Raw genomic sequence first — 20,750 nt, forward strand, 5'->3', positions numbered from 1 at the left:
AAGGCTAGCACTCTGCCATTTGAGCCACAGTGCCACTTCTGGACATTTTCTATATATGTGGTGCTGGGGAATTGAACCCAGGGCTTCATGTATACGAGGCAAGCACTTTTGCCACTAGGCCATATCCCCAGCCCCGATTTTTGTCTTTTAAGTGGTCTATGTCTTAGAATCACACTAGCCCCTGTTGAGGTTTTTGGCTCACAAGGAGACTCTCATACTTGTTTTCCTTTATTTCAAGTCAAGCACCATTCAGGCACATTGGATTTAAATGGGATTATCCCGCTAGTCAAGGTGTGCTGTCATCATTAAGAGTATACTACTAGGAGCTGGGAATGTGGCAAAGTGGTAGAGTGCTTGCCTAGCATGCGTGAAGCCCTGGGTTTGATTCCTCAGTACCACATAAACAGAAAAGGCTGGAAGTCATGGTTTGGCTCAAGTGGTAAAGAGCTAGCCTGAGGAAAAGAAGCTCAGGGACAGTGCTCAGGGCCCTGAGTTCAAGGCTCAGGACTGGCGTGTGCGCACGCGCGTGCGCACACACACACGCACACACACACAAAGAGTATATACTACTCTCTGTTGAGCAGATCAAAACAAATTAAGTAGTGCGTCTATTCATCGTGGAATTATTTCTTTGTACATTAGTGGGTTAACTTATAAACCATTCTTTAAAACTTTTTTGTTTTAGTCCCAGAAATCCTGGATAGAAAGCACTTTGACCAAGAGGGAATGTGTATATATTATACCAAGCTCCAAAGACCCTCACAGGTAAGCATAATCTTTGTTTCCTTTTGAGAATTGGAGAAGTTTAGATGTAAAACATTTATTTAAAACAAAAATCCGTGAATTATTTATAGTTACTGTTTTGGAAGTAGGAGGAGATCGTATTAGCAAGATATTGTCATTTGCAGTTCAGTAACATTTGAAACATAAATCTTTCTCAAGAGTATTCCTGGGCTGGGGATATAGCCTAGTGGCAAGAGTGCCTGCCTCATATACACAAGGCCCTAGGTTCGATTCCCCAGCACCACATATACAGAAAACGGCCAGAAGCGGCGCTGTGGCTCAAGTGGCAGAGTGCTAGCCTTGAGCGGGAAGAAGCCAGGGACAGTGCTCAGGCTCTGAGTCCAAGGCCCATGACTGGCCAAAAAAAAAAAAAAAAAAGAGTATTCCTCATCTCCAGACTCAAACCATGCTCGAGTCTCACAAAGATGTAGTATTTAAGGCTGTGTGTATGTTCAAATTTTTATGTATCTGTTTATTGGGTTTCTACTGAATACCCAACACGGTGATTTATGTTAACGTTTTGTTTTTTGTCTTGAGATGGTAAGATGTGTGTTGGGGGATTTCACTGTGTTGTGCACATTGCTGTACATGCCTGGACTCACTCTTTGGGTTTTTTTGTTTTGTTTTGTCGGTTGTAGGGCTTGAACTCAGTGCCTGAGTGCTGTCCCTGTGCTCTTTTGCTCGAGACTAGCTCTCTACCACTTTGAATCACAGCACTGCTCTCGGTTTTCTAGTAGTTAATTAGAGATAAGAGTCTCACAGACTTTCCTGCCTGGGCTGGCTTTGAACTGTGGTCTTCAGGTCTCAGCCACCTAAGGATTATAGGATTGAGCCGCCCAGCTTTAAATTTGTTTTCATTTGAGAAAAAAAAATATTCCCCTCTTAACAGATTCTTCAAATCTTTTTTTTTTTTTTTACTCTTTTTAGCTCATTAGATAATGTTCTAATCATTTTATTCTATGATTTGCTTCAATTTCTTACAATGTACTGGAAATAGGTTTGTATGATATTTCATAAGATCATATGACTAGTAATTGGATTTTGCTTTACTAAACACATATTGTATTATCAGTAAGGAATTTATTTCATTTAATTTTGTCTGTAGCAGTTTGCAGTAGACATAGTGAAAACACCAGATGTTAGAGAAACTTAAGTATCTTCAGGTGGTATCATCTTATGAAATATACTTTACATAGTTAGGTAGTGACTTTTCTATGCTAGTTAATTAATTTTGTATAATATATGAATATACAGTATAACATGCCTTGGCATAGTCCTGGGATTATAGGCATATGACATCATGTCAGGCTGTATTTTTTTTTTTTTTGGCCAGTCCTGGGCCTTGGACTCAGGGCCTGAGCACTGTCCCTGGCTTCTTCCCGCTCAAGGCTAGCACTCTGCCACTTGAGCCACAGCGCCGCTTCTGGCCGTTTTCTGTATATGTGGTGCTGGGGAATCGAACCTAGGGCCTCGTGTATCCGAGGCAGGCACTCTTGCCACTAGGCTATATCCCCAGCCCTGTATTTTTTTTTAAACTGCTGAAACTTTATTGAAACTAGATCTGTTGATTACAGAGCAAGATCATAATCATTATGGGACCATATTAACACATTCACTTTTTGTTTTGTGTTTTGCCATCCCTGGGGCTTGGACTCAGGGCTTGAGCACTGTCCTGGCTTCTTTTTGCTCAAGGCTAGCACTCTGCCACTTGAGCCACAGCGCTACTTCCGGCTTTTTTTTTTCTTTCTATATATGTGATGCTGAGGAATCAAACCCAGGACTTCTAGGCCACATTCCCAGCCAGCCTTTTTTTTTTTTTTGAGTTTAAGCCCTGAAATTTAACTCTGTACTTTCATCACCAACCTTGTGCTAATTGTATAGTTTTTATTAGCTCTACTAGAATTTGGACTTGCCTTTGTGCTTTCTTGGGCTTTATCTCCAGTCCTTTTTTGTTCTGGGTATTTTTGAAGTAGGGTCTCAGTTTTTGTTCTATTTATGTTTCATGCTGTTGCTGGTTAGATGTGCTGCACCTCCCCACCCAGCTTTTACGCTGAGATGAGTCTTTTGAACTTCTTTGTCTGGATTGGCCTGGAACTTCAATCCTCCTAATCTCAGACACCCATATGATTGTGTGAACTACCATATTTGTCCAGCTGTTGGTTGAGATAGTGTCTCTCAAACTGGAGAGTCACTTGAGTCCAGGCATGTACAGCAATGTGCACAACACAGTGAACTGTCTACATGATGATTTTTAATCTACTTAAAATATGTAATTTTTCTTTGTCTCATACTTTTTGTTTGAATAGTAGTTTACTTAGCCCTTTCTGCTTTATAGATGCCTTCCAGGATGTCAAATTTGTCAGCAGCTTGTCAGGTAAGTGTACCACAACTAAATAGCACAAAATTTGAAAAAAATAAACTAACAAACATTTTAGAAACATTAGGTGAAATATAGTGGGGTAAAATTCATATGCTGTTATATTTGAAGGATTGTTTACCTAGACCTGGGAGGTGAAGTATCAGGTATCTCTGTGTGAAACTCAAGTGCAGCTATCTGAGTAGAATTCTAAAGTTGAATATCAGTTAACTGGGTAAAGAATGTTGAAAAGGGTTTTTAAAAATACTTTCCTTTTTCCTTTTTTGGTAGCACTCAGGGCTTTGTGCTTGGTTGGCAAGCAGTCTACCACTTGAGTCACATCTCAGCTCCTTTTGTTGAACTGCTTAGATTTGTGGGCCCCATCATTCAGATTTGGGGGTAAAAGATCTTTCCAATAGGTTTTCATGTTTTTCTTCCCATCCTTTTCTCTTTGGAACTTGAATTACATGTTTGTAGAATTTCTTGATTTTATTCTAAGGGTCACTAATGCTCCATTGCTTCTGTTCTCTCTAGTCCTTTCCCTGTGTTTCATCAAGTATACTGATTCAGCCTCCCTCCGCTTCCTCCTCAATATCTGTTACCAACCCCATCCCATGAATTTCACTTCAGATATTGTACCGTTTATTTTTTTCACTTAGGTCTTCGTCCATTTTGCAATATCTTCCAATTTGTGTTAATAGTTGGTACTTGTTCACAATAAAGTGTGGGTTTTTTGTTTTTGTTTTTGTAATTGCATCATTTCTGTTATTTCATGACTGGATTATTTTTCCAATTTGTTTTGCTTTGTTTTGTTTGTTTGTTTGTTTGAGACAAGACCTTGAACTCATGATCCTCTTGCCTCAGCCTTCCAATTGTTGGGATTATTGGTATGTGAGACCATGCATTGACTCGGTACCTGAGATTTTTTTGGGCCAGTTCGGGGCCTGCCTTTTTTTTCCCCCAAGGCTTGCACTCTTATCTCTTGAGCCACAGTACTACTTCCAACTTTTTCTGTTTATGTGGTAATGAGGAATTGAACCTAGGGACTTCATTCATGTTAGGAGTGCATTCTACCACTAAGCCACATTCCCAGCCCTGGACCTGAGAATTTTTTTTTTTTTTTTTTTTTTTTTGGCCAGTCCTGGGCCTTGGACTCAGGGCCTGAGCACTGTCCCTGGCTTCTTCCCGCTCAAGGCTAGCACTCTGCCACTTTGAGCCACAGCGCCGCTTCTGGCCATTTTCTGTGTATGTGGTGCTGGGGAATCAAACCTAGGGCCTCGTGTATCCGAGGCAGGCACTCTTGCCACTAGGCTGTATCCCCAGCCCGTGAGAATTTTTGATACTTACTACACATTGGTTTCTGGGTTTTGTTGTTTTCTATTAGGGAGTTTTACATTTACCTAGTAAACAGGTCACTTTGGTTCCGCTTTGTCCTTTCAAATCTTGCCCTTACACTTAGGGCTTGTGCTGTCTAGCACAATAATTTGATCCATCTACTTAGACAAAACTCTCCTGAGAATCCTATTTCTTAGGCCTTGTATATTCTAAGACTTCCTCCTTCTGTCAGGTGGGACTGTTCTCTGTCCTTTATGAGTTTCAGGAATTCTTTGGCCTATTACTGTCTAGTGGATCTGACCTTTGCCTTGTATAGTTTATTTTTGTTTCATATCCCACAAACTCTGGCTGCCCAGACTTCCTCAAGCTCTGATCCAGTTGCACTATTTTATCAAATTACCAGGGCTGCCATGCTCTGTTAGGTTCCTGCTTCTTACTTTGTGGCCTAGTATGTGCTTCTAGATAGAATGCCATCCTTTCTGCCCTGGCTCTCAGGCACCCAGTGTTCACTTTTTGGTCATCATATTGATTAGCTTTCATTTTTCTTGAGTTCTGTGTTTAGGAATCACATAAATATGTACTCCTTGGTATCTAGTTTCATTCACTCAGTGAATGTGATGGCTTTGTGTCTGTTCACCCCTCATTGCCTTCTGTAGCCAGATGGCTGTATACCACATATTGTAGACGTTCATGCTACGTAGCCTCGTCATGTGCTAATGTATTTGCACCGTTTAAGTGTTATAATAAAGGTATAAAGTCAAACTTTTTATACTCTTCATTGGTTTCTTCATTGTAATTAAATTTTTCGTGGCCTCTAGTTTTTGAAAGATCTCTGTAATCTTACACTTCAGGTGTTTTTGTGGTCGTTTGGTCAAGCAACATGCTTGTTTTACTGCAAGTCTTGCCATGAAATACTCAGATGTGAAATTGGGTGACCACTTCAATCAGGCAACAGAAGAATGGTCTGTGGAAAAGCATACGGAACAGAGCCCAACAGATGCTTATGGAGTCATCAATTTTCAAGGGGGTTCTCATTCTTACCGTGCCAAGGTATGTCAAATGGTTGTTTTTTGCTTTTCAAAAATGTGTCTGGTGAATGCATGTGTGCCCCATTGGATATTTTGGTTCTGTTTTTAATGTGATTATGAGATTGAAGCCATGACTTTGTGCCTGCCAAGCAAGCACATGCTCTTCCTCTGAGCTACATCCCTAGCTGAGCCGTCCCATGTAATATTGCCTAAACTTCTCAATTGTTTCCCATTTGGGCCAAACTTCAAAAAATGGAAATTGTCATTTGTAAAGATACCTTTAAAGTTGCACTGCATAGTCATTGTTTTGTTATAAGTGGACTAGGTTTAGGTCATTGACAAAACAGTCAAAAGCATAATTCCGAATTTTTCTCTGAGCAAGTATCTTAGGGATGTCTATTTTTTTTAAGGCATTCTTCTATCCTGTCCCCTCCTTACCCCGCCCCCTGCATTCCCATCATCTTAGCCAGTCTTAGTGCTTCTAGTCCACACTAGTATTTATAAACACAGCACTTAACTGGATAAGTTCATAAATTGGATTTAATTGTTAACTGAATATAGGTGAAAGGAGGTTTGTGTGTTACTGTTTATGAGTTAAAAATGACAGCAATTCTGTAAGCCTCATAGAATGATTTTTTTCAATCATTTGTATTATTACTATGAGTGTAAATATATTGAAAGTAGCTTATTATATGTGTTTTTATGTGGTTTAATTAGTTTCTTTTCCAAAGTTAGGTAATGTTGCCTTGTTAAACCTGTGAGTATAGTTATTTGGTCCTTTTAAAATATTTTTTGTTTTAGTATGTGAGACTATCATATGACACCAAACCTGAAATCATTCTGCAACTTCTGCTGAAAGAATGGCAAATGGAATTACCCAAACTTGTTATCTCTGTACATGGAGGCATGCAGAAGTTTGAGCTTCATCCACGAATTAAACAGTTACTTGGAAAGGGTCTTATTAAAGCTGCCGTTACAACTGGAGCCTGGATTTTAACTGGCGGAGTAAATACAGGTAATATGATGACTATATCAGTTTTTTTTAATTTTTTATTTTCAAACTGATGTACAGTTTCATACGTTAGGCCTTGGATACATTTCTTGTAATGTTTGTTACCTTCTCCCTCATACCCCACTCTATTGGTTTTATTAAGTGTGTTTGTAAATTTTTTCATAATATCAATTAAATTTTTGAAATAGTAGTCAATACCAAATCACTATATTTGGTTCTTCTGTTACATAAGCTACCAACTGCTAAAAGTAACTGAATCTCTTTGGTTTTCATTTGCACTCTAAAAAACAATACTCTTAGAGCAGAAGTTGACAAACAGTCAAATCCAGCCTAATCCTTGTTTTTGTGAATAAAGTTTTATTTTACCACACCTATACTCATATATACATTGTCTTTGACCATTTTTGTGCCCCCCAAAAGCACAGGAGAATATTTTTGACAAGGACTGGCAAATAGGGCTGGGATGTAGCTCAGTGGCAAATCACTTGCCTAGCAAGTGCAATGTCCTGGGTTCAATCCTCAGTGCCAAAAATTTTGAAAAGACAAAAAAACAAAAAAGACTGCAAATAGTGTGATGGCCTACTGTTTGCTCTTTGCCAAAACCTACTAGAGAGCAGAATGTTACTACTTATTAGTAAATTGGTGAAAGAATGGTAGTCTTAGTTCCTGTGGAGTCATAGAAACGAATTTTAATATACTATCTCCTTTTATCCCTTTTTTTCCTGGCATATATAAAGGTTGAATATAAGGAGGGCAAATTAATTTTGACATCTAAAACTAGACAGTCATCTATCCATATCAGTTGAATCATTCATTTGTTTGGTATCACCAACTATATTTAATTATTTTTTTGAACCCAATTGGCAGATACTCTTTGGGCTGCTGAGTATATTACCATTTCACCAAGCAGACAAGATACCTTCATGAAGCTTATGCTGTTCTGAGGGGGGATGTAGACGACAAGCTGATAACTCAGTAATGTGTAGTGTTAAATGATGTGATAATTACTGAGATGAATAACATTTTGTGTGAACAGGTGTGGCAAAACACGTTGGTGATGCCCTCAAAGAGCATGCTTCTCGATCATCTCGAAAGATTTGCACAATTGGAATAGCTCCATGGGGAGTGATAGAGAACAGAAATGATCTTGTTGGGAGAGACGTAAGAATGATTTTTTAAATGTCATATTTTGACTTAATGTATTAACACAGTCATAGCAAGAACAATGAAGTCAAATAAAAATGTTTACTCATGATTTGAATTTTAAAAGTATTTTCCTGTAGTTTTCTTCTGATCCTTTTTGGAAATACATTAATAACTGTAAATAATTTTGGTTTCTATTTTTTCTGTACTTTAACATGTTTTCCACATCTCTAATTAAATTTTTAATGGCTATATTACCTTACGAGTCACTCTTTTGAGGGGTAGGGAGATAAGATAAGGCACAGTGACAGGAGATGAGGAGGGAGTAAGTTGAATGGGGGACATATGCACGTATGGAAATGTGGCAATGAAAACACCCTTGTATAGCTTATAGATGCTAATACAGATACTTTTTAAATGCATTAATCTTTTGCCACTACCAGTAGGAATGAAGTGTTTTTACTTGAGATTGAAGCTGTAAATTGCTTTATAGATACTTGTTAAAGACTACTAGAAAGGAGCTCCTGAATTTGTAGTAACCATCCTCAAGTATTAGAAAATTTCTAATATCAATTTTAGAAGATTCTGTTTATGGCTTAGGTAGATAGCTAACAAGACAGTTTATTGCTCTTTTTAACTGTGCTTTGTATATTACAGCTTATTCACTTACCCTTATAACAGTTGATTAACATTGTATTTACTTACTGCTTTTTGCATGTGATGATGACACATATAATCTGCAGTAAGGATCAGGATGTAATTACTTGGTTTAATTAATTCTCTAAAGTTGTGTAAAAGTTTTTCCTTCTTTGAGCATTACCTGTCATTTCTGTTTATTTCTAAATATAAAGTAGAATTTTTACCTCTTTTATTTGTGGATTACTTCAAATTTTATTTTATATTATATTACATTTAATCCTCTGACTAACTCTTATTTTGCTATTGTTTAGGTGATTGCTCCTTACCAAACCTTATTGAACCCCCTGAGCAAATTGAATGTTCTGAATAATCTCCATTCCCATTTCATATTGGTGGATGATGGCACTGTTGGGAAGTATGGGGCAGAAGTCAGACTAAGAAGAGAACTTGAAAAAACTATTAATCAGCAAAGAATTCATGCTAGTAAGGGAATTCACACATTTGTTATTGTTAAAATTTTGAGGGTTATATTAAATGACCAGCATCATTCCGAAAAAGTGTGGTGGTATTTTTGGTTTTTTGGGTTTTTTTTAAAGCTGTTTTTCCCTCACATAGCTTGATAACGCATAAAACATCTAAGAATGGCTGATATTAAAGAAAATAATTCTTAGGGAAAGAGGTCACAGGCCAAATAGGGTACTCAGACTTCAAAGCCAGAAAGTTGCTATTATTAAATCTATTGTAACCCGAGGTATTTACTGGGTTTTTTTTGTTTGTTTGTGCTGGACTGGCCTTGAACTCTAATCCTCTAAATCTCAGTTTACTGAGTAGCTAGGATTATAGGTCTGAGACACCTGTGCTCAGCTAGAAGTTGGTGTTTTTAGCACTGATTTTTTTTTTTTCTCCCTATCGGAGGCTGAACTTTTTTTTTTGACTGGTCCTGTATGTTGAACTCAAGACCTGGGCTCTGTCCCTGAGCCTCTCTGTGCTCAAGAGCTAGTGCTCTACCACTTGAGCCACAAGTGCCACTTCCGACTTTTTCTCTTTATGTGGTACTAAGGAATCCATGGCCTCATGCATGCTAGGCGAGTGCTTTACCACTAAGCTACATTGCCAGTGAGGCTGAACTTTTATGGTTCAACATCTAGATTTATTTTTAATGAAGGACTCTGGGATAACAAGAAGCTAAACCTCACAACCAAATGAAATGAAAATATGAAGTTCCATACCAGTACATTCAGTACCAGGGGATCCAAGCATTTACAACAATTCGGAATGTTTATATAACTATACAGTTACCATATTGCAGGTTATTACAAGAACAACAATTAGTATTCTTGACTAGATTTTTTTTCTTTTATTCTTGTAAATTCTGCTTCTACCATTAATTCTTATATGTTAGAAATCCAACTAACAAATATTAAGAAAAAACAAATCAAGCTGAATGTGGTAGGTGACATCTGTAATATCAACACTCTGGAGGATCACAAGACTAGGGTTTTTTTTTTTGTTTTTGTTTTTGTCAGTTGTGGGGCTTGAACTCAGAATCTGGACATTGTCCCTGAAGCTCTTTGTGCTCAATCCTAGTGCTCTACCACTTAAACCACAGCACTACTTCTGGTTTTTGAGTGGTTAATTGGAGATAAGATTCTCACAGGGACATTTCTGCATGGGCTGGCTTTGAACCCGGATCCTCAGATCTCAGCCTCCTTAGTAGCTAGGAGTACAGGTGTGACAGGTGTGTGCCTGGCTGCAAGACTGTTTTTAAGAGCAAACTAAAAAACAATTAGTTATTGCACATTTCTTTGTCAACTGAAATTTCTTGATAAGAAGATAATTTATAAACTTTTATTGTGTATACCAAATTATGTAATGGATTTTTTTATTTTTGCCATTTAGAACAGACTAAGTTAGTGACAACATTATTTATCCAGTCTATTGTTTTGTGAGAGACTGGTATCACCTCTAGTACTTACTTTTAGTGAAGTCCACAGTTTTATAGAAAATTATATTTTGACTTTTAATTTTTATTTAAAATAAGATTACACTGTTGATTAAACTGTTAATTAAACTGTTACCTTTTTTAGGAATTGGCCAGGGTGTTCCTGTGGTGGCACTGGTTTTTGAAGGTGGGCCTAATGTTATCCTCACGGTTTTAGAATACCTTCAAGAAAGTCCCCCTGTTCCTGTAGTCGTGTGTGAAGGCACAGGCAGAGCTGCAGATTTGCTAGCATATATTCATAAGCAAACAGAAGAAGGAGGGTAAGTGTCTGAGTGTCAGAAATCGAATAACCTTGTTAAAGAGGCTTGTGGCTTTAGAATATCAGATTCCTTTGAGTATTTTATGAACATGAAAATTTTAAGTTGAATAAAGTATTTTGTTAAGGCTTGCTGCGATAATCTTGTACGTTATCAGAAAGGTTGAAATATGATATTACCAGCATCTTGGAAGGTAGTTGTTCAGAAGCATGTTGCTGGGAATTGTTCCTATAGATGACCATCTGAAAAAAATGTCAAAGTTTCTTAATACCGGGTTACCTGTAAGAGTAAAAAATAAGAACAAAATAGAACATCTGTCAGAAGAAAGGTGAATAAATAAATTATGGTCTACTACACAATGGTACAGTTTGTAGCTGAGTAAGATAGGATCTGTATACTAGATTTATAAGGATTTCCAAAATGTCCTCATGAACAAAAGAATATGTTGAGTAATGTGTGCTGTGACATTTTTTATGTAGAAACAAAAAGGATAATTTAATCTGTAAAAAGGGATCTTGAAAAATTGTACAGGTTAACAGTGATTACTTAAAAGATGTGAAGTAGAGCTAGGCAAATAAAGGAAGACATCATGGTGAACTTTCATATTTATCTTATGCTGTAGAGTGAACCTTGTAAATGTGTTCATCTTTATTAACCTTGAAGAACATAATAGGACATAATATAACCTTGGAATATAACCTTATAGAGCATAATACCTAAAAATTTAGTTTATATGATATCTTTTTTTTTTTTTTTTGGTCGGTTGTGGGCCTTGAACTCAGCGCCTGGGCACTGTCCCTGAGCCTCTTTGTACTCTAGGTTAATGCTCTACCACTTGAACCACAGTGCCCTTCTGGTTTTTGATTAGTTGGAGATAAGAGTCTCACAGGGACTGACTTCAAACCATGGTCCTCAGATCTTAGCCTCCTGAGTAACTAGAATTACAGGTGTGAGCCACCAGTGCCCCAGCTGTATGGTATCTTGTCATTACTAATACTGTAATACATACTTTGTTAGAAACCTTCACAAAGTAATTCAAGAGAAAAATCATTCCGTTTTTTTAAAATCCTTTTTGACTTTGTAATGGGTGTTCTTGAAGGAAAAGATAGTTTCTCATTCATTCAAATACTTAATTTTAGTACAGAATCTCCAGGGTCTTGCCTGAATCTGCCTGTACCTCCTTGGGATCCTGCAGCTAGTAGAAGGTGAAATCAGTTCTACAAATGTTCTATTTTCTCAGGAATCTTCCTGATGCAGCAGAGCCTGATATTATTTCAACCATAAAAAAGACATTTAACTTTGGCCAAAGTGAAGCAGTTCATTTATTCCAGACCCTGATGGAGTGCATGAAAAAAAAGGAACTTGTAAGTAGATTCCAGCAGATTAGTCTTTCTAGTTCATTTAAAGTACACTCTAAATTGCTGAAATACTTTCATTTTTAATTTTAAAAATTTAAACGTTAAGATGTCTTTATTTATTAGTGTTCTCATACAGAGTGATGACATAGGACTGTACTTGATTTTTCTCATCCAGTCCTGGAGCTGGAACAGGGCCTGGGTACTGTCTCTGAGTTTCTTTTGCTCAAGGCTAACTAACACTCTACCATTTGAGCCACAGCACCGCATCTGGCCTTTTCTGTTTATATGGTACTGAGGAATCGAACCCAGGGCTTCATGCATGCTAAGCAAGCACTCTTACCACTAAGCCACATTCCCAGCCCAGGACTGTAGTTTTTATAGGATAAGAGGCAGTAAATTTGTACTTTTCTTTTAGGAAAAGTTTCATAACTTAGGCCTCAACAGAAGCCAGGGACAGTGCTCAGGTCCTGAGCCCAAGGCCAGGACTGGCAAAAAACAAAAAGAATATATATGTATAATATGCTGAGTGTAGTGGCCCAGCCCTGTGATCCTAGTATGAAGGAGGCTGAAGTAGACAATAATGAATTCTACACCTGCTTAAGCTACACAAGTAAGTGTTCACTCTGTAGGAAGAACAGAAAGAAGATTTATCTGCTAAGTAGTCTATGTCCTTATCCCATATGTTACTGCCTCTTTTTTTATTATTATTTTTTTTTTGCCAGTCCTGGGCCTTGGACTCAGGGCCTGAGCACTGTCCCTGGCTTCTTTTTGCTCAAGGCTAGCACTCTGCCACTGAGCCACAGAGCCCCTTCTGGCCGTTTTCTATATATGTGGTGCTGGGGAATCGAACCCAGAGCTTCATGTATACAAGGCAAGCACTCTTGCCACTAGGCCATATCCCCAGCCCCATGGTTACTGCCTCTTATAACAGACAGAAAAATGATAAAAACAAAACAAAACAGTGAATATGTGAAGAAACTTAAGTATTTTGATAAATGATAAAGTCTTAATTTCCTGATTTGTTTTTGGGAATTGAAATGAAGTTATTTCTAGGCTCTTTACCTTGAATATATATTTGTATCTATAGATTTATAAATATATAGAAACACACTTATGTAAATATAAGTAAATAGACCTGTATATAAATATTTTCTCTATATATACTTTGAAATTTCTTTTTATGATGCATACCTTTAAAACTGTAAATGCATAATGTTATAAATTAATCTCTAAATAGATTACTGTTTTCCACATTGGATCAGAAGAACATCAAGATATAGATGTAGCAATTCTTACTGCACTATTAAAAGGTAAGATCTTTTTAAACTATTTGTTGTATCTTTAATTGGTGGCCTATTTATTTTTGGAAAGACTTTTTCAATTGCCTGAATACACAGGAAGTGATATTTTCCATGTTTTCGTCATGAAAGACCTAGATGGATTTAGTTGCTGTAGGTAGTTATTATTTTTATCTATGAGATTTACATAAGTTTATAGCAATGCCTGTGCCTCCAGATTTATTTAATTAAAATTAACTCTTAACAATTCTTTATATTCTTTTTTGTTTTGTTTTTTTTTTTGGCCAGTCCTGGGCCTTGGACTCAGGGCCTGAGCACTGTCCCTGGCTTCTTCCCGCTCAAGGCTAGCACTCTGCCACTTGAGCCACAGCGCCGCTTCTGGCCGTTTTCTGTATATGTGGTGCTGGGGAATCGAACCTAGGGCCTCGTGTATCCGAGGCAGGCACTCTTGCCACTAGGCTATATCCCCAGCCCCTCTTTATATTCTTAACCAGCTAGAAATAATTGCCTAAAAGTAATTTTATATTTGGTTGGAAGATATGAAAGATGCAATTTCTTGAACTTGTTACTTTTTTTTTTGGTCAGTTCTGGGGCTTGAACTCAGAGCCTGAGCACTGTCCCTGGCTTTTTGGGTTTTTTTTTTTGCTCAAGGGTATCACTTTGCTACTTGAGCCACAGTGCCACTTCTGGCCTTTTCTATATATGTAGTGCTGAGGAACCCAGGGTTTCATGTATATAAGGCAAGCACTCTTGCCACTAGGCCATATTCCCAGCCCCTTGCTACTTTTTTTTTTTAAGAGAAAATTTGAAAACCAGTGTTATATTCAAGGATTAAGAAATGGATGTATGTGCACAGGGTACTGTTTCTCAGTATCTCACCAGACATCCAACTGATAGAACAGTGGAAAATCTCTTCAAAAGTTAGTAACGAAAATGAGGAGTTGGAAGCGTGGGTCAGTTGGTAGAGCACTAGCCAATGAACAAAAGCATCAGGTGCCAAGTTTAAGTCCTAGTCTCAGACCAAAAAAAAAGGAAAAATAAATGGATTAGAGGTGTGGCTCAGTTGGTAGAATGCTAGCCAGTGAGTGAAAGCAGCTGGTACTGAGTTCAAGTCTCAGATCTAAAAAAAAGAGAAGAAACAAAAATGATGTTCCATCTGTCTCCCTTAAGGTCTGCTCTGAAGTGGCAGGGGTATTGGGGTGTCTCATACCTTGGTAGGTGAAATATATTTTAGGAGTATAGCAAAAGTCTTAAAGAAAGTGTATATCCTTATAGTCTAGAAAATAATTCTGGTAAATAATTAAACATATACATAGCAAAAAGTACATAATAACTCAATTGCCTACTAATTGGAGTGGTTGTTCAATAAATGTGACTTACCTTTAAAAAATACAAACACAGCTGAACACCAGTGGTTTATTCCTGTAATCTTAGCTACTCAGCAGACTGAGATCTGAGGATCAAGGTTCAAAGCCAGCCTAGGCAGGAAAGTCTGTGTGACTCTTACCTCCAATTAACCACCGAAAAGCTGGAAAAGTAGATCTGTGGCTCAAGTGGTAGAGTGCCAGCCTCAATCCTAAAACCTTAAGAACAGTGCCTAGGCCCTGAGTTTGAGCTCTAGGACCAGCACACAAACAAACAATGCAATGTATTAACACATAAAATGAATCCACATACACTGTTTATGAAAGTTAAAGTATGATAGTTAGGTATGTAGTTCAAGCTATTGAATATTTTGTGTAATATGATTCTTTTTTTAAATAAATAATTAGAAATTTATGAGTGAGCTTCTATATGCACAGAGAAGTACCTGAAAAGATAATTTTTGAATTCTGTTAGTACTGTCTCTGTGATAGAAACAGATCCTCTTTGTTTTCTTCTCAGTTTCTGCATTCTGAATTGTTTGCAGTGAGAGACTGTGTAGTTTCTGTACTTGAAAAACAAAAGTTCTCCATCCTGGGGTTAATGTTATCTCTTTGAGGCAGGCTACTTCAGAATGGTGGCTGGCACCTGCTGTGTAAGTTAAAGGGTGGTAGGGAGTTTTCAGAAATGTTCTTGTATTAATGGAGAAAAACTTGGCAATTATTTTCTTTATCCAATTAGGTACTAATGCATCTGCATTTGACCAGCTCATCCTTACACTGGCCTGGGATAGAGTTGACATTGCCAAAAATCATGTATTTGTGTATGGACAGCAATGGTTGGTATGTAAATAATCTATGTACACAGTTAAACTAAGTACAGTGTCCCTCCCTATGCACAAGTTCCATGTCCTGGATTCAACTAACCACTGATTCTGTTCTGTGTAACAGCACTTTCAATTGTCTCTGTGTTGAACTTATACAGACCTTTTTTTTTCTTATAATTTCCTGAATGATAACAGCAGAAATTATTTACTAGATATTATAAGCAATCAAGAGATGACTTAACATTACTGGAGCATATGTGTATGTCATATGCAGATACTGCACCATTTTATATAAGTAACTTGAGCATCTTTTCCCTCATTTAACACTCATTCTCTTACAGAAATAGCATATATGGAATCTTTTTGAGAATGCTATTCTTAGATAGCTCTTTTGTGTTTTTGAAAATGTATTCTGTAGGAACTTGGACGCATGTGCGCAACCTCTTCCCTACCTTTCTGTTATGTTTGTCTCTCTGCTTTTTTTTTTTAATGTGGTCTTATACCACAATCTGCCTAAGCCTCCTACATAGGTGGAATTATAGACATAATCCACAATGCTCCGCTTATTTGTTTTTTTTGTTTTGTTTTGTTTTGTTTTGGCCAGTCCTGGGCTTGGACTCAGGGTCTGAGCACTGTCCCTGGCTTCTTTTTACTCAAGGCTAGCACTCTGCCACTTGAGCCACAGCGCCATTTCTGGCCGTTTTCTGTATATGTGGTGCTGGGGAATTGAACCTAGGGCCTCATGTATACGAGGCAAGCACTCTTGCCACTAGGCCATATCCCCAGCCCTGCTCCGCTTATTTGTTTCTGTGGAGGTCCCATTAACTTTTTTTTGCCTGGGCTAGCCTCAAACTGTGATCTTCCCAATCTCTGCCTTTCAAATAGCAGGGATTACTGGAGTGATTCACCAAACCAGCTTTATTTTTCTAATTTTGTCCTAAAACTGTTTAGGAACAAGTATAGGTACTTTGTAAAGACTTACATTTAGAAGTGAGCAGCAGCTGGGTACCGGTGGCTCAGGCCTATAATCCTAACTACACAGGAGGCTGAGATCTGAGGATATTGGTTCAAAGCCAGCTCAGGTTGCAAAGTCCATGAGACTCATCTCCTTTTAATCATCAGAAAACTGGAAGTAGTACTGTGGCTCAAAGTGGTGGAGCATTAGCTTTGAGTGAAAAAGCTCAGGAATAGTACCCAGGCCCTGAGTTCAGCCCCATCCCTGATGGACAAAAAAATGAGCAACAATTATAATATGTGGAATATATTAATTAATTTTGATATTCTTTTAGGTTGGATCCTTGGAACAAGCTATGCTTGATGCTCTTGTAATGGATAGAGTTGCATTTGTAAAACTTCTCATTGAAAATGGAGTAAGCATGCATAAATTCCTTACCATTCCCAGACTGGAAGAACTTTATAACACTGTAAGTTCATGAGAAAATGCTCCATTGAGTATTTCATCATCTTTAGGAAATGTCATTTTTAAAAAAAGAAAGAAATGTCATTTTATGAGAACATACTGTATTATATGGGGGAAAGACATTCAGTCTTCTGATGAATTGGTTGTATGACATTCTGAAACTTTTTTACATTTGAGGAACCCTTCCCTGTCACCATAGCCACATAAAAAGTGATAGAGACCTAATAGTCCTAACTCACGTTCCCTATCTTACACTTGTTAAAAGTGTCAAATCAATATCTTGTGATTGTTTCCTCCCACTTCCATGTCTATGGAAAAATTGTACATAGTTTTTCCTTTGAGATTTTCACATTGATGATTTGATATGATATCCTCTGATATTATATCAGGGCATCCCAATGAATGAGAATTTAGGAATCTCCAGATTAGAATTTGAGAATTGTTATGTTTAAAGTGTATGTAGCCAGGCACTGGTGGCTCACACCTGTAATCCTAACAACTCAGGAAGCTGAGATCTGAGGATCATGATTCAAAGCCAGCTGGGGCAGGAAAGGCCATGAGACATGAGACTCTTACCTCCAGTTAGCCACCTAATATCCAGAAGTAGATTTTAGGGCACTAGCCTTGAGCAGAAAAGCTCACAGATAGTGCCCAGCCCTGAGTTCAAGCCCTACAACCACCAAAAAAATTGTGTGTGTGTGTATGTGTGTGTAAAATTTTTAATAAAGTTTTTTTTTCTGGGGCTGGGGATATAGCCTAGTGGCAAGAGTGCCTGCCTCGGATACACGAGGCCCTAGGTTCGATTCCCCAGCACCACATATACAGAAAACGGCCAGAAGCGGCGCTGTGGCTCAAGTGGCAGAGTGCTAGCCTTGAGCGGGAAGAAGCCAGGGACAGTGCTCAGGCCCTGAGTCCAAGGCCCAGGACTGGCCAAAAAAAAAAAAAAAAAATTTTTTTTTTTTCTGGTTCTGGGGGCACTGTCCCTGAGCCTCTTTTTTGCTCAAGGCTAGCACTCTACCACTTGAGCCACAGCACCATGTTTGGCTTTTTCTGTTAAGTAGTACTGAGGAATTGAACTCAGGGCTTCATGTATGCTAGGCAAACATGCTACCACTCAGCCACATATCCAGCCCCAGCATCTTGCTTTTTCTGGATAGTTTATTGGATATGAAAGTCTCACAGACTTTCCTGCCTGGGCTGCTTTCCAACCACGATTCTCAGATCCTGCCACCTGAGTAACTAGAATTACAGGCATGAGCCACCAGTGCCTGGCTAGAATTTTCTTAAAATAGATAAACATTTAATGGATTAAGATGTAACAGTTATAAAAGATTATATTTTTATGATTACATACCATTTTAAAATGCAACCGTATTTCATAATACCCTAAAAACAATTTCATAATAACTTAGAAGACATGTTTATTTTAAAGTTAACTTATGGGGGAGAATGAGCAGAGAGAATCCCACCCCTAAACAGAGTAAGACAAAATATAGTTTTCATGCAAAATCAGTCACCTTAGATACTAGATTAAGTCTGAAAGCCAAGAATATCAAAGAAAATAGTTTTGGGGGCTGGGAATATGGCCTTGTGGCAAGAGTGCTTGCCTTGTATACATAAAGCCCTGGGTTTGATTCCCCAGCACCACATACATAGAAAATGGCCATAAGTGGTGCTGTGGCTCAAGTGGCGAGTGCTAGCCTTGAGCAAAAAGAGCCAGGGACAGTGCTCAGGCCCCAAGTTCAAGCCCCAGGGCTGGCAAAAAAAAAAAAAAAAAAAAAATCAAGACTTTTTGAAAGAAGTAATGGTTGATATTCCTAGTTACAATTACATAAGTCAAGTAAAGAATACGTTTCTTTTTGTACAACGTCTTCTCTCACAGTTTTTAACTTTAGTTTTTTGTTGTTGTTGTTGTTTTGTTTTGTTTTTTGTTTTTGCCAGTCCTGGGGCTTGAACTCAAGGCCTGAGCACTGTCCCTGGCTTCTTTTTGCTCTGCCACTTGAGACACAGCGCCACTTCTGGCCGTTTTCTGTATATGTGGTGCTGGGGAATCAAACCCAGGGCTTCATGTATACAAGGCAAGCAGTCTTGCCACTAGGCCATATTCCCAGCCCCACAGTTGTTAACTTTTTGATAATGGTTATCTCCTTATCTTTGGTGTAATAACTCCAAAACAGTATAGTTCATATTAAAAAACTTCTCATAAGTCTTATATGAAAAGGGAAAATGTAAATACAAAGGAAAAGGGAAAAAATGTTTTAAAATGTTTTACTGTTTTCTCCCTTCAGAAACAAGGTCCAACTAATCCAATGCTATTTCATCTTGTTCGAGATGTCAAACAGGTAAGAAATTATTTTTGAGAAATGTTACTTTGTAAAAATTACTTATACATGAGTTCAAACTCTGGTACTAGCACCAAAAAAAAAAAAAAGTGTTAAACTGTGTTACCCATTTTATAGCAAATTAGTGGTATCCAATGCAGATTTACTTTCCTTTATGAAAGTGTTCATATTGGTTAATTAAGCTGGACATTGGTGGTGGCTTATGCCTGGAATCCTAGCTACCCAGAAGTCTAAGCTCTCAGTTTGAAGCCATCCCAGGCAAAAAAGACTATCTCTAATTAGCCAGTAAAAACAGCTAGACTAGATGGATGCTGAAGAAACTGGTAGAGCACCAGTCTTAAATAAAAAAGCCAAGCAAGAGTCCAGGGTTATAAGTTGTAACCCTAGTACCAGCACCAAAAAGAAAACAAAACAAAATCCCCCAAATATGTTTTATTTGAAAGTACATTCAATGTTGTGAATGTAAATTGGGTATTTGATCATTTTCATATTGTAGATTCACAAAATACAGCTATCTAGACATTAGAGATTTCAGACATGAAACCAGTATATTAACAATGTCAGCATTTTAAGAATGAGTTGAAACTGGGGGTGGCTCCAGCCTGTAATCTTAACTACTCAGGAGGCTGAGATCTGAGGATCATGGTTCAAAGCCAGTCCTCCTGGTGAGCACAGTGCATAGGCTCTGAGTTCAAGCCCCAGTACTGGTGCAAACACACACACAGTCCCCCAAAACAACAAAAATGAGGCTGAGAAACTGTGATCACAGAAATATGAAGAGTGGTGATGGTAGAAGGTCAGAATTAGTTAATGAATATAAATTATCTTATGATTTTCAAATTTTAATGAAATTAACAAGTTTTACGGTGAAGTCTTTCCAAACTCATAAATGCTTGTAGTCTATAAGTGCATTTTATTACCCTAAGAAAATGAAGTCTTAATTTTAAAGTGTTAGAAATGGTAGTGATATTCTAGACAAAGATAAAAAACTCTTCTTGTAGTATGGCCAGAATATTTTTTGTTTTAAAAAAAGTATGTATATTTTTTACCAATTAGGAAGCACATTTTTACACATTATTTTGTAGTAATAAACGTAGTAATTCCATTTTGTGTGTGAAATATTGGGGCAGTAGAGACCAGTAGTTATCTTTCTGCTTTCCTCCATACTAATCCCAAACTACACCTAGGAGACCTCAAAATAGCAGAATACCCTCTTCTTATAAAAGGAAATAGAGCAGCAACTTACTCCTTTCTCTTGTAAAATTAGCTGTTATCAATCCCTACTTCTTGAAACAAACACTTCTAATTTTAGCATGTAAGTATTATGGAGAATTATATATCTGTTGAAAACTATTTTGTTTGCAGGGAAATCTTCCTCCAGGATATAAGATCACTCTAATTGATATAGGACTTGTTATTGAATATCTTATGGGAGGAACCTACAGATGCACCTACACTCGGAAACGTTTTCGGCTAATATATAATAGTCTTGGTGGAAGCAATCGGGTATGTAAAATTTGGGGGAAAGCTAATATTTGTTTTTTGGAATTAACCCACACATCTTAAGGTGTGCGCGTGATCTCGCTGCT

At 37.7% G+C, this 20,750-nt stretch overlaps 1 protein-coding gene and 1 long non-coding RNA gene across 5 annotated transcripts in view; one reads left to right on the forward strand and one right to left on the reverse strand.

The window, feature by feature from the left end:
- Positions 1-20,750, forward strand: part of Trpm7 (transient receptor potential cation channel subfamily M member 7) — a 71,352-nt gene that overhangs the window by 12,183 nt on the left and 38,419 nt on the right. For all 4 annotated transcript variants that reach the window (XR_007208801.1, XM_048332428.1, XM_048332429.1 and 1 more), the window contains exons 2-14: positions 686-765; positions 3,119-3,157; positions 5,326-5,524; positions 6,304-6,517; positions 7,551-7,675; positions 8,608-8,779; positions 10,384-10,558; positions 11,796-11,919; positions 13,151-13,223; positions 15,315-15,415; positions 16,689-16,823; positions 19,108-19,161; positions 20,527-20,667. Coding sequence is in view for 3 of the 4 variants with exons in the window: in XM_048332428.1 (XP_048188385.1) it covers positions 686-765; positions 3,119-3,157; positions 5,326-5,524; positions 6,304-6,517; positions 7,551-7,675; positions 8,608-8,779; positions 10,384-10,558; positions 11,796-11,919; positions 13,151-13,223; positions 15,315-15,415; positions 16,689-16,823; positions 19,108-19,161; positions 20,527-20,667 (1,632 nt within the window). In the remaining variant the exon portion in view is untranslated. The remainder of the gene's footprint in view (positions 1-685; positions 766-3,118; positions 3,158-5,325; positions 5,525-6,303; positions 6,518-7,550; positions 7,676-8,607; positions 8,780-10,383; positions 10,559-11,795; positions 11,920-13,150; positions 13,224-15,314; positions 15,416-16,688; positions 16,824-19,107; positions 19,162-20,526; positions 20,668-20,750) is intronic.
- Positions 4,751-17,298, reverse strand: LOC125340675. Its single transcript, XR_007208804.1, has 3 exons — positions 16,916-17,298; positions 15,727-15,731; positions 4,751-4,761 (listed from the first exon to the last, which is right to left on the reverse strand). It is a non-coding gene; the product is annotated as an uncharacterized LOC125340675 (long non-coding RNA).

The sequence above is a fragment of the Perognathus longimembris genome, chromosome 23 (genome assembly GCF_023159225.1).
Source record: "Perognathus longimembris pacificus isolate PPM17 chromosome 23, ASM2315922v1, whole genome shotgun sequence".
NCBI classification, from domain to species: Eukaryota; Metazoa; Chordata; class Mammalia; order Rodentia; family Heteromyidae; genus Perognathus; species Perognathus longimembris.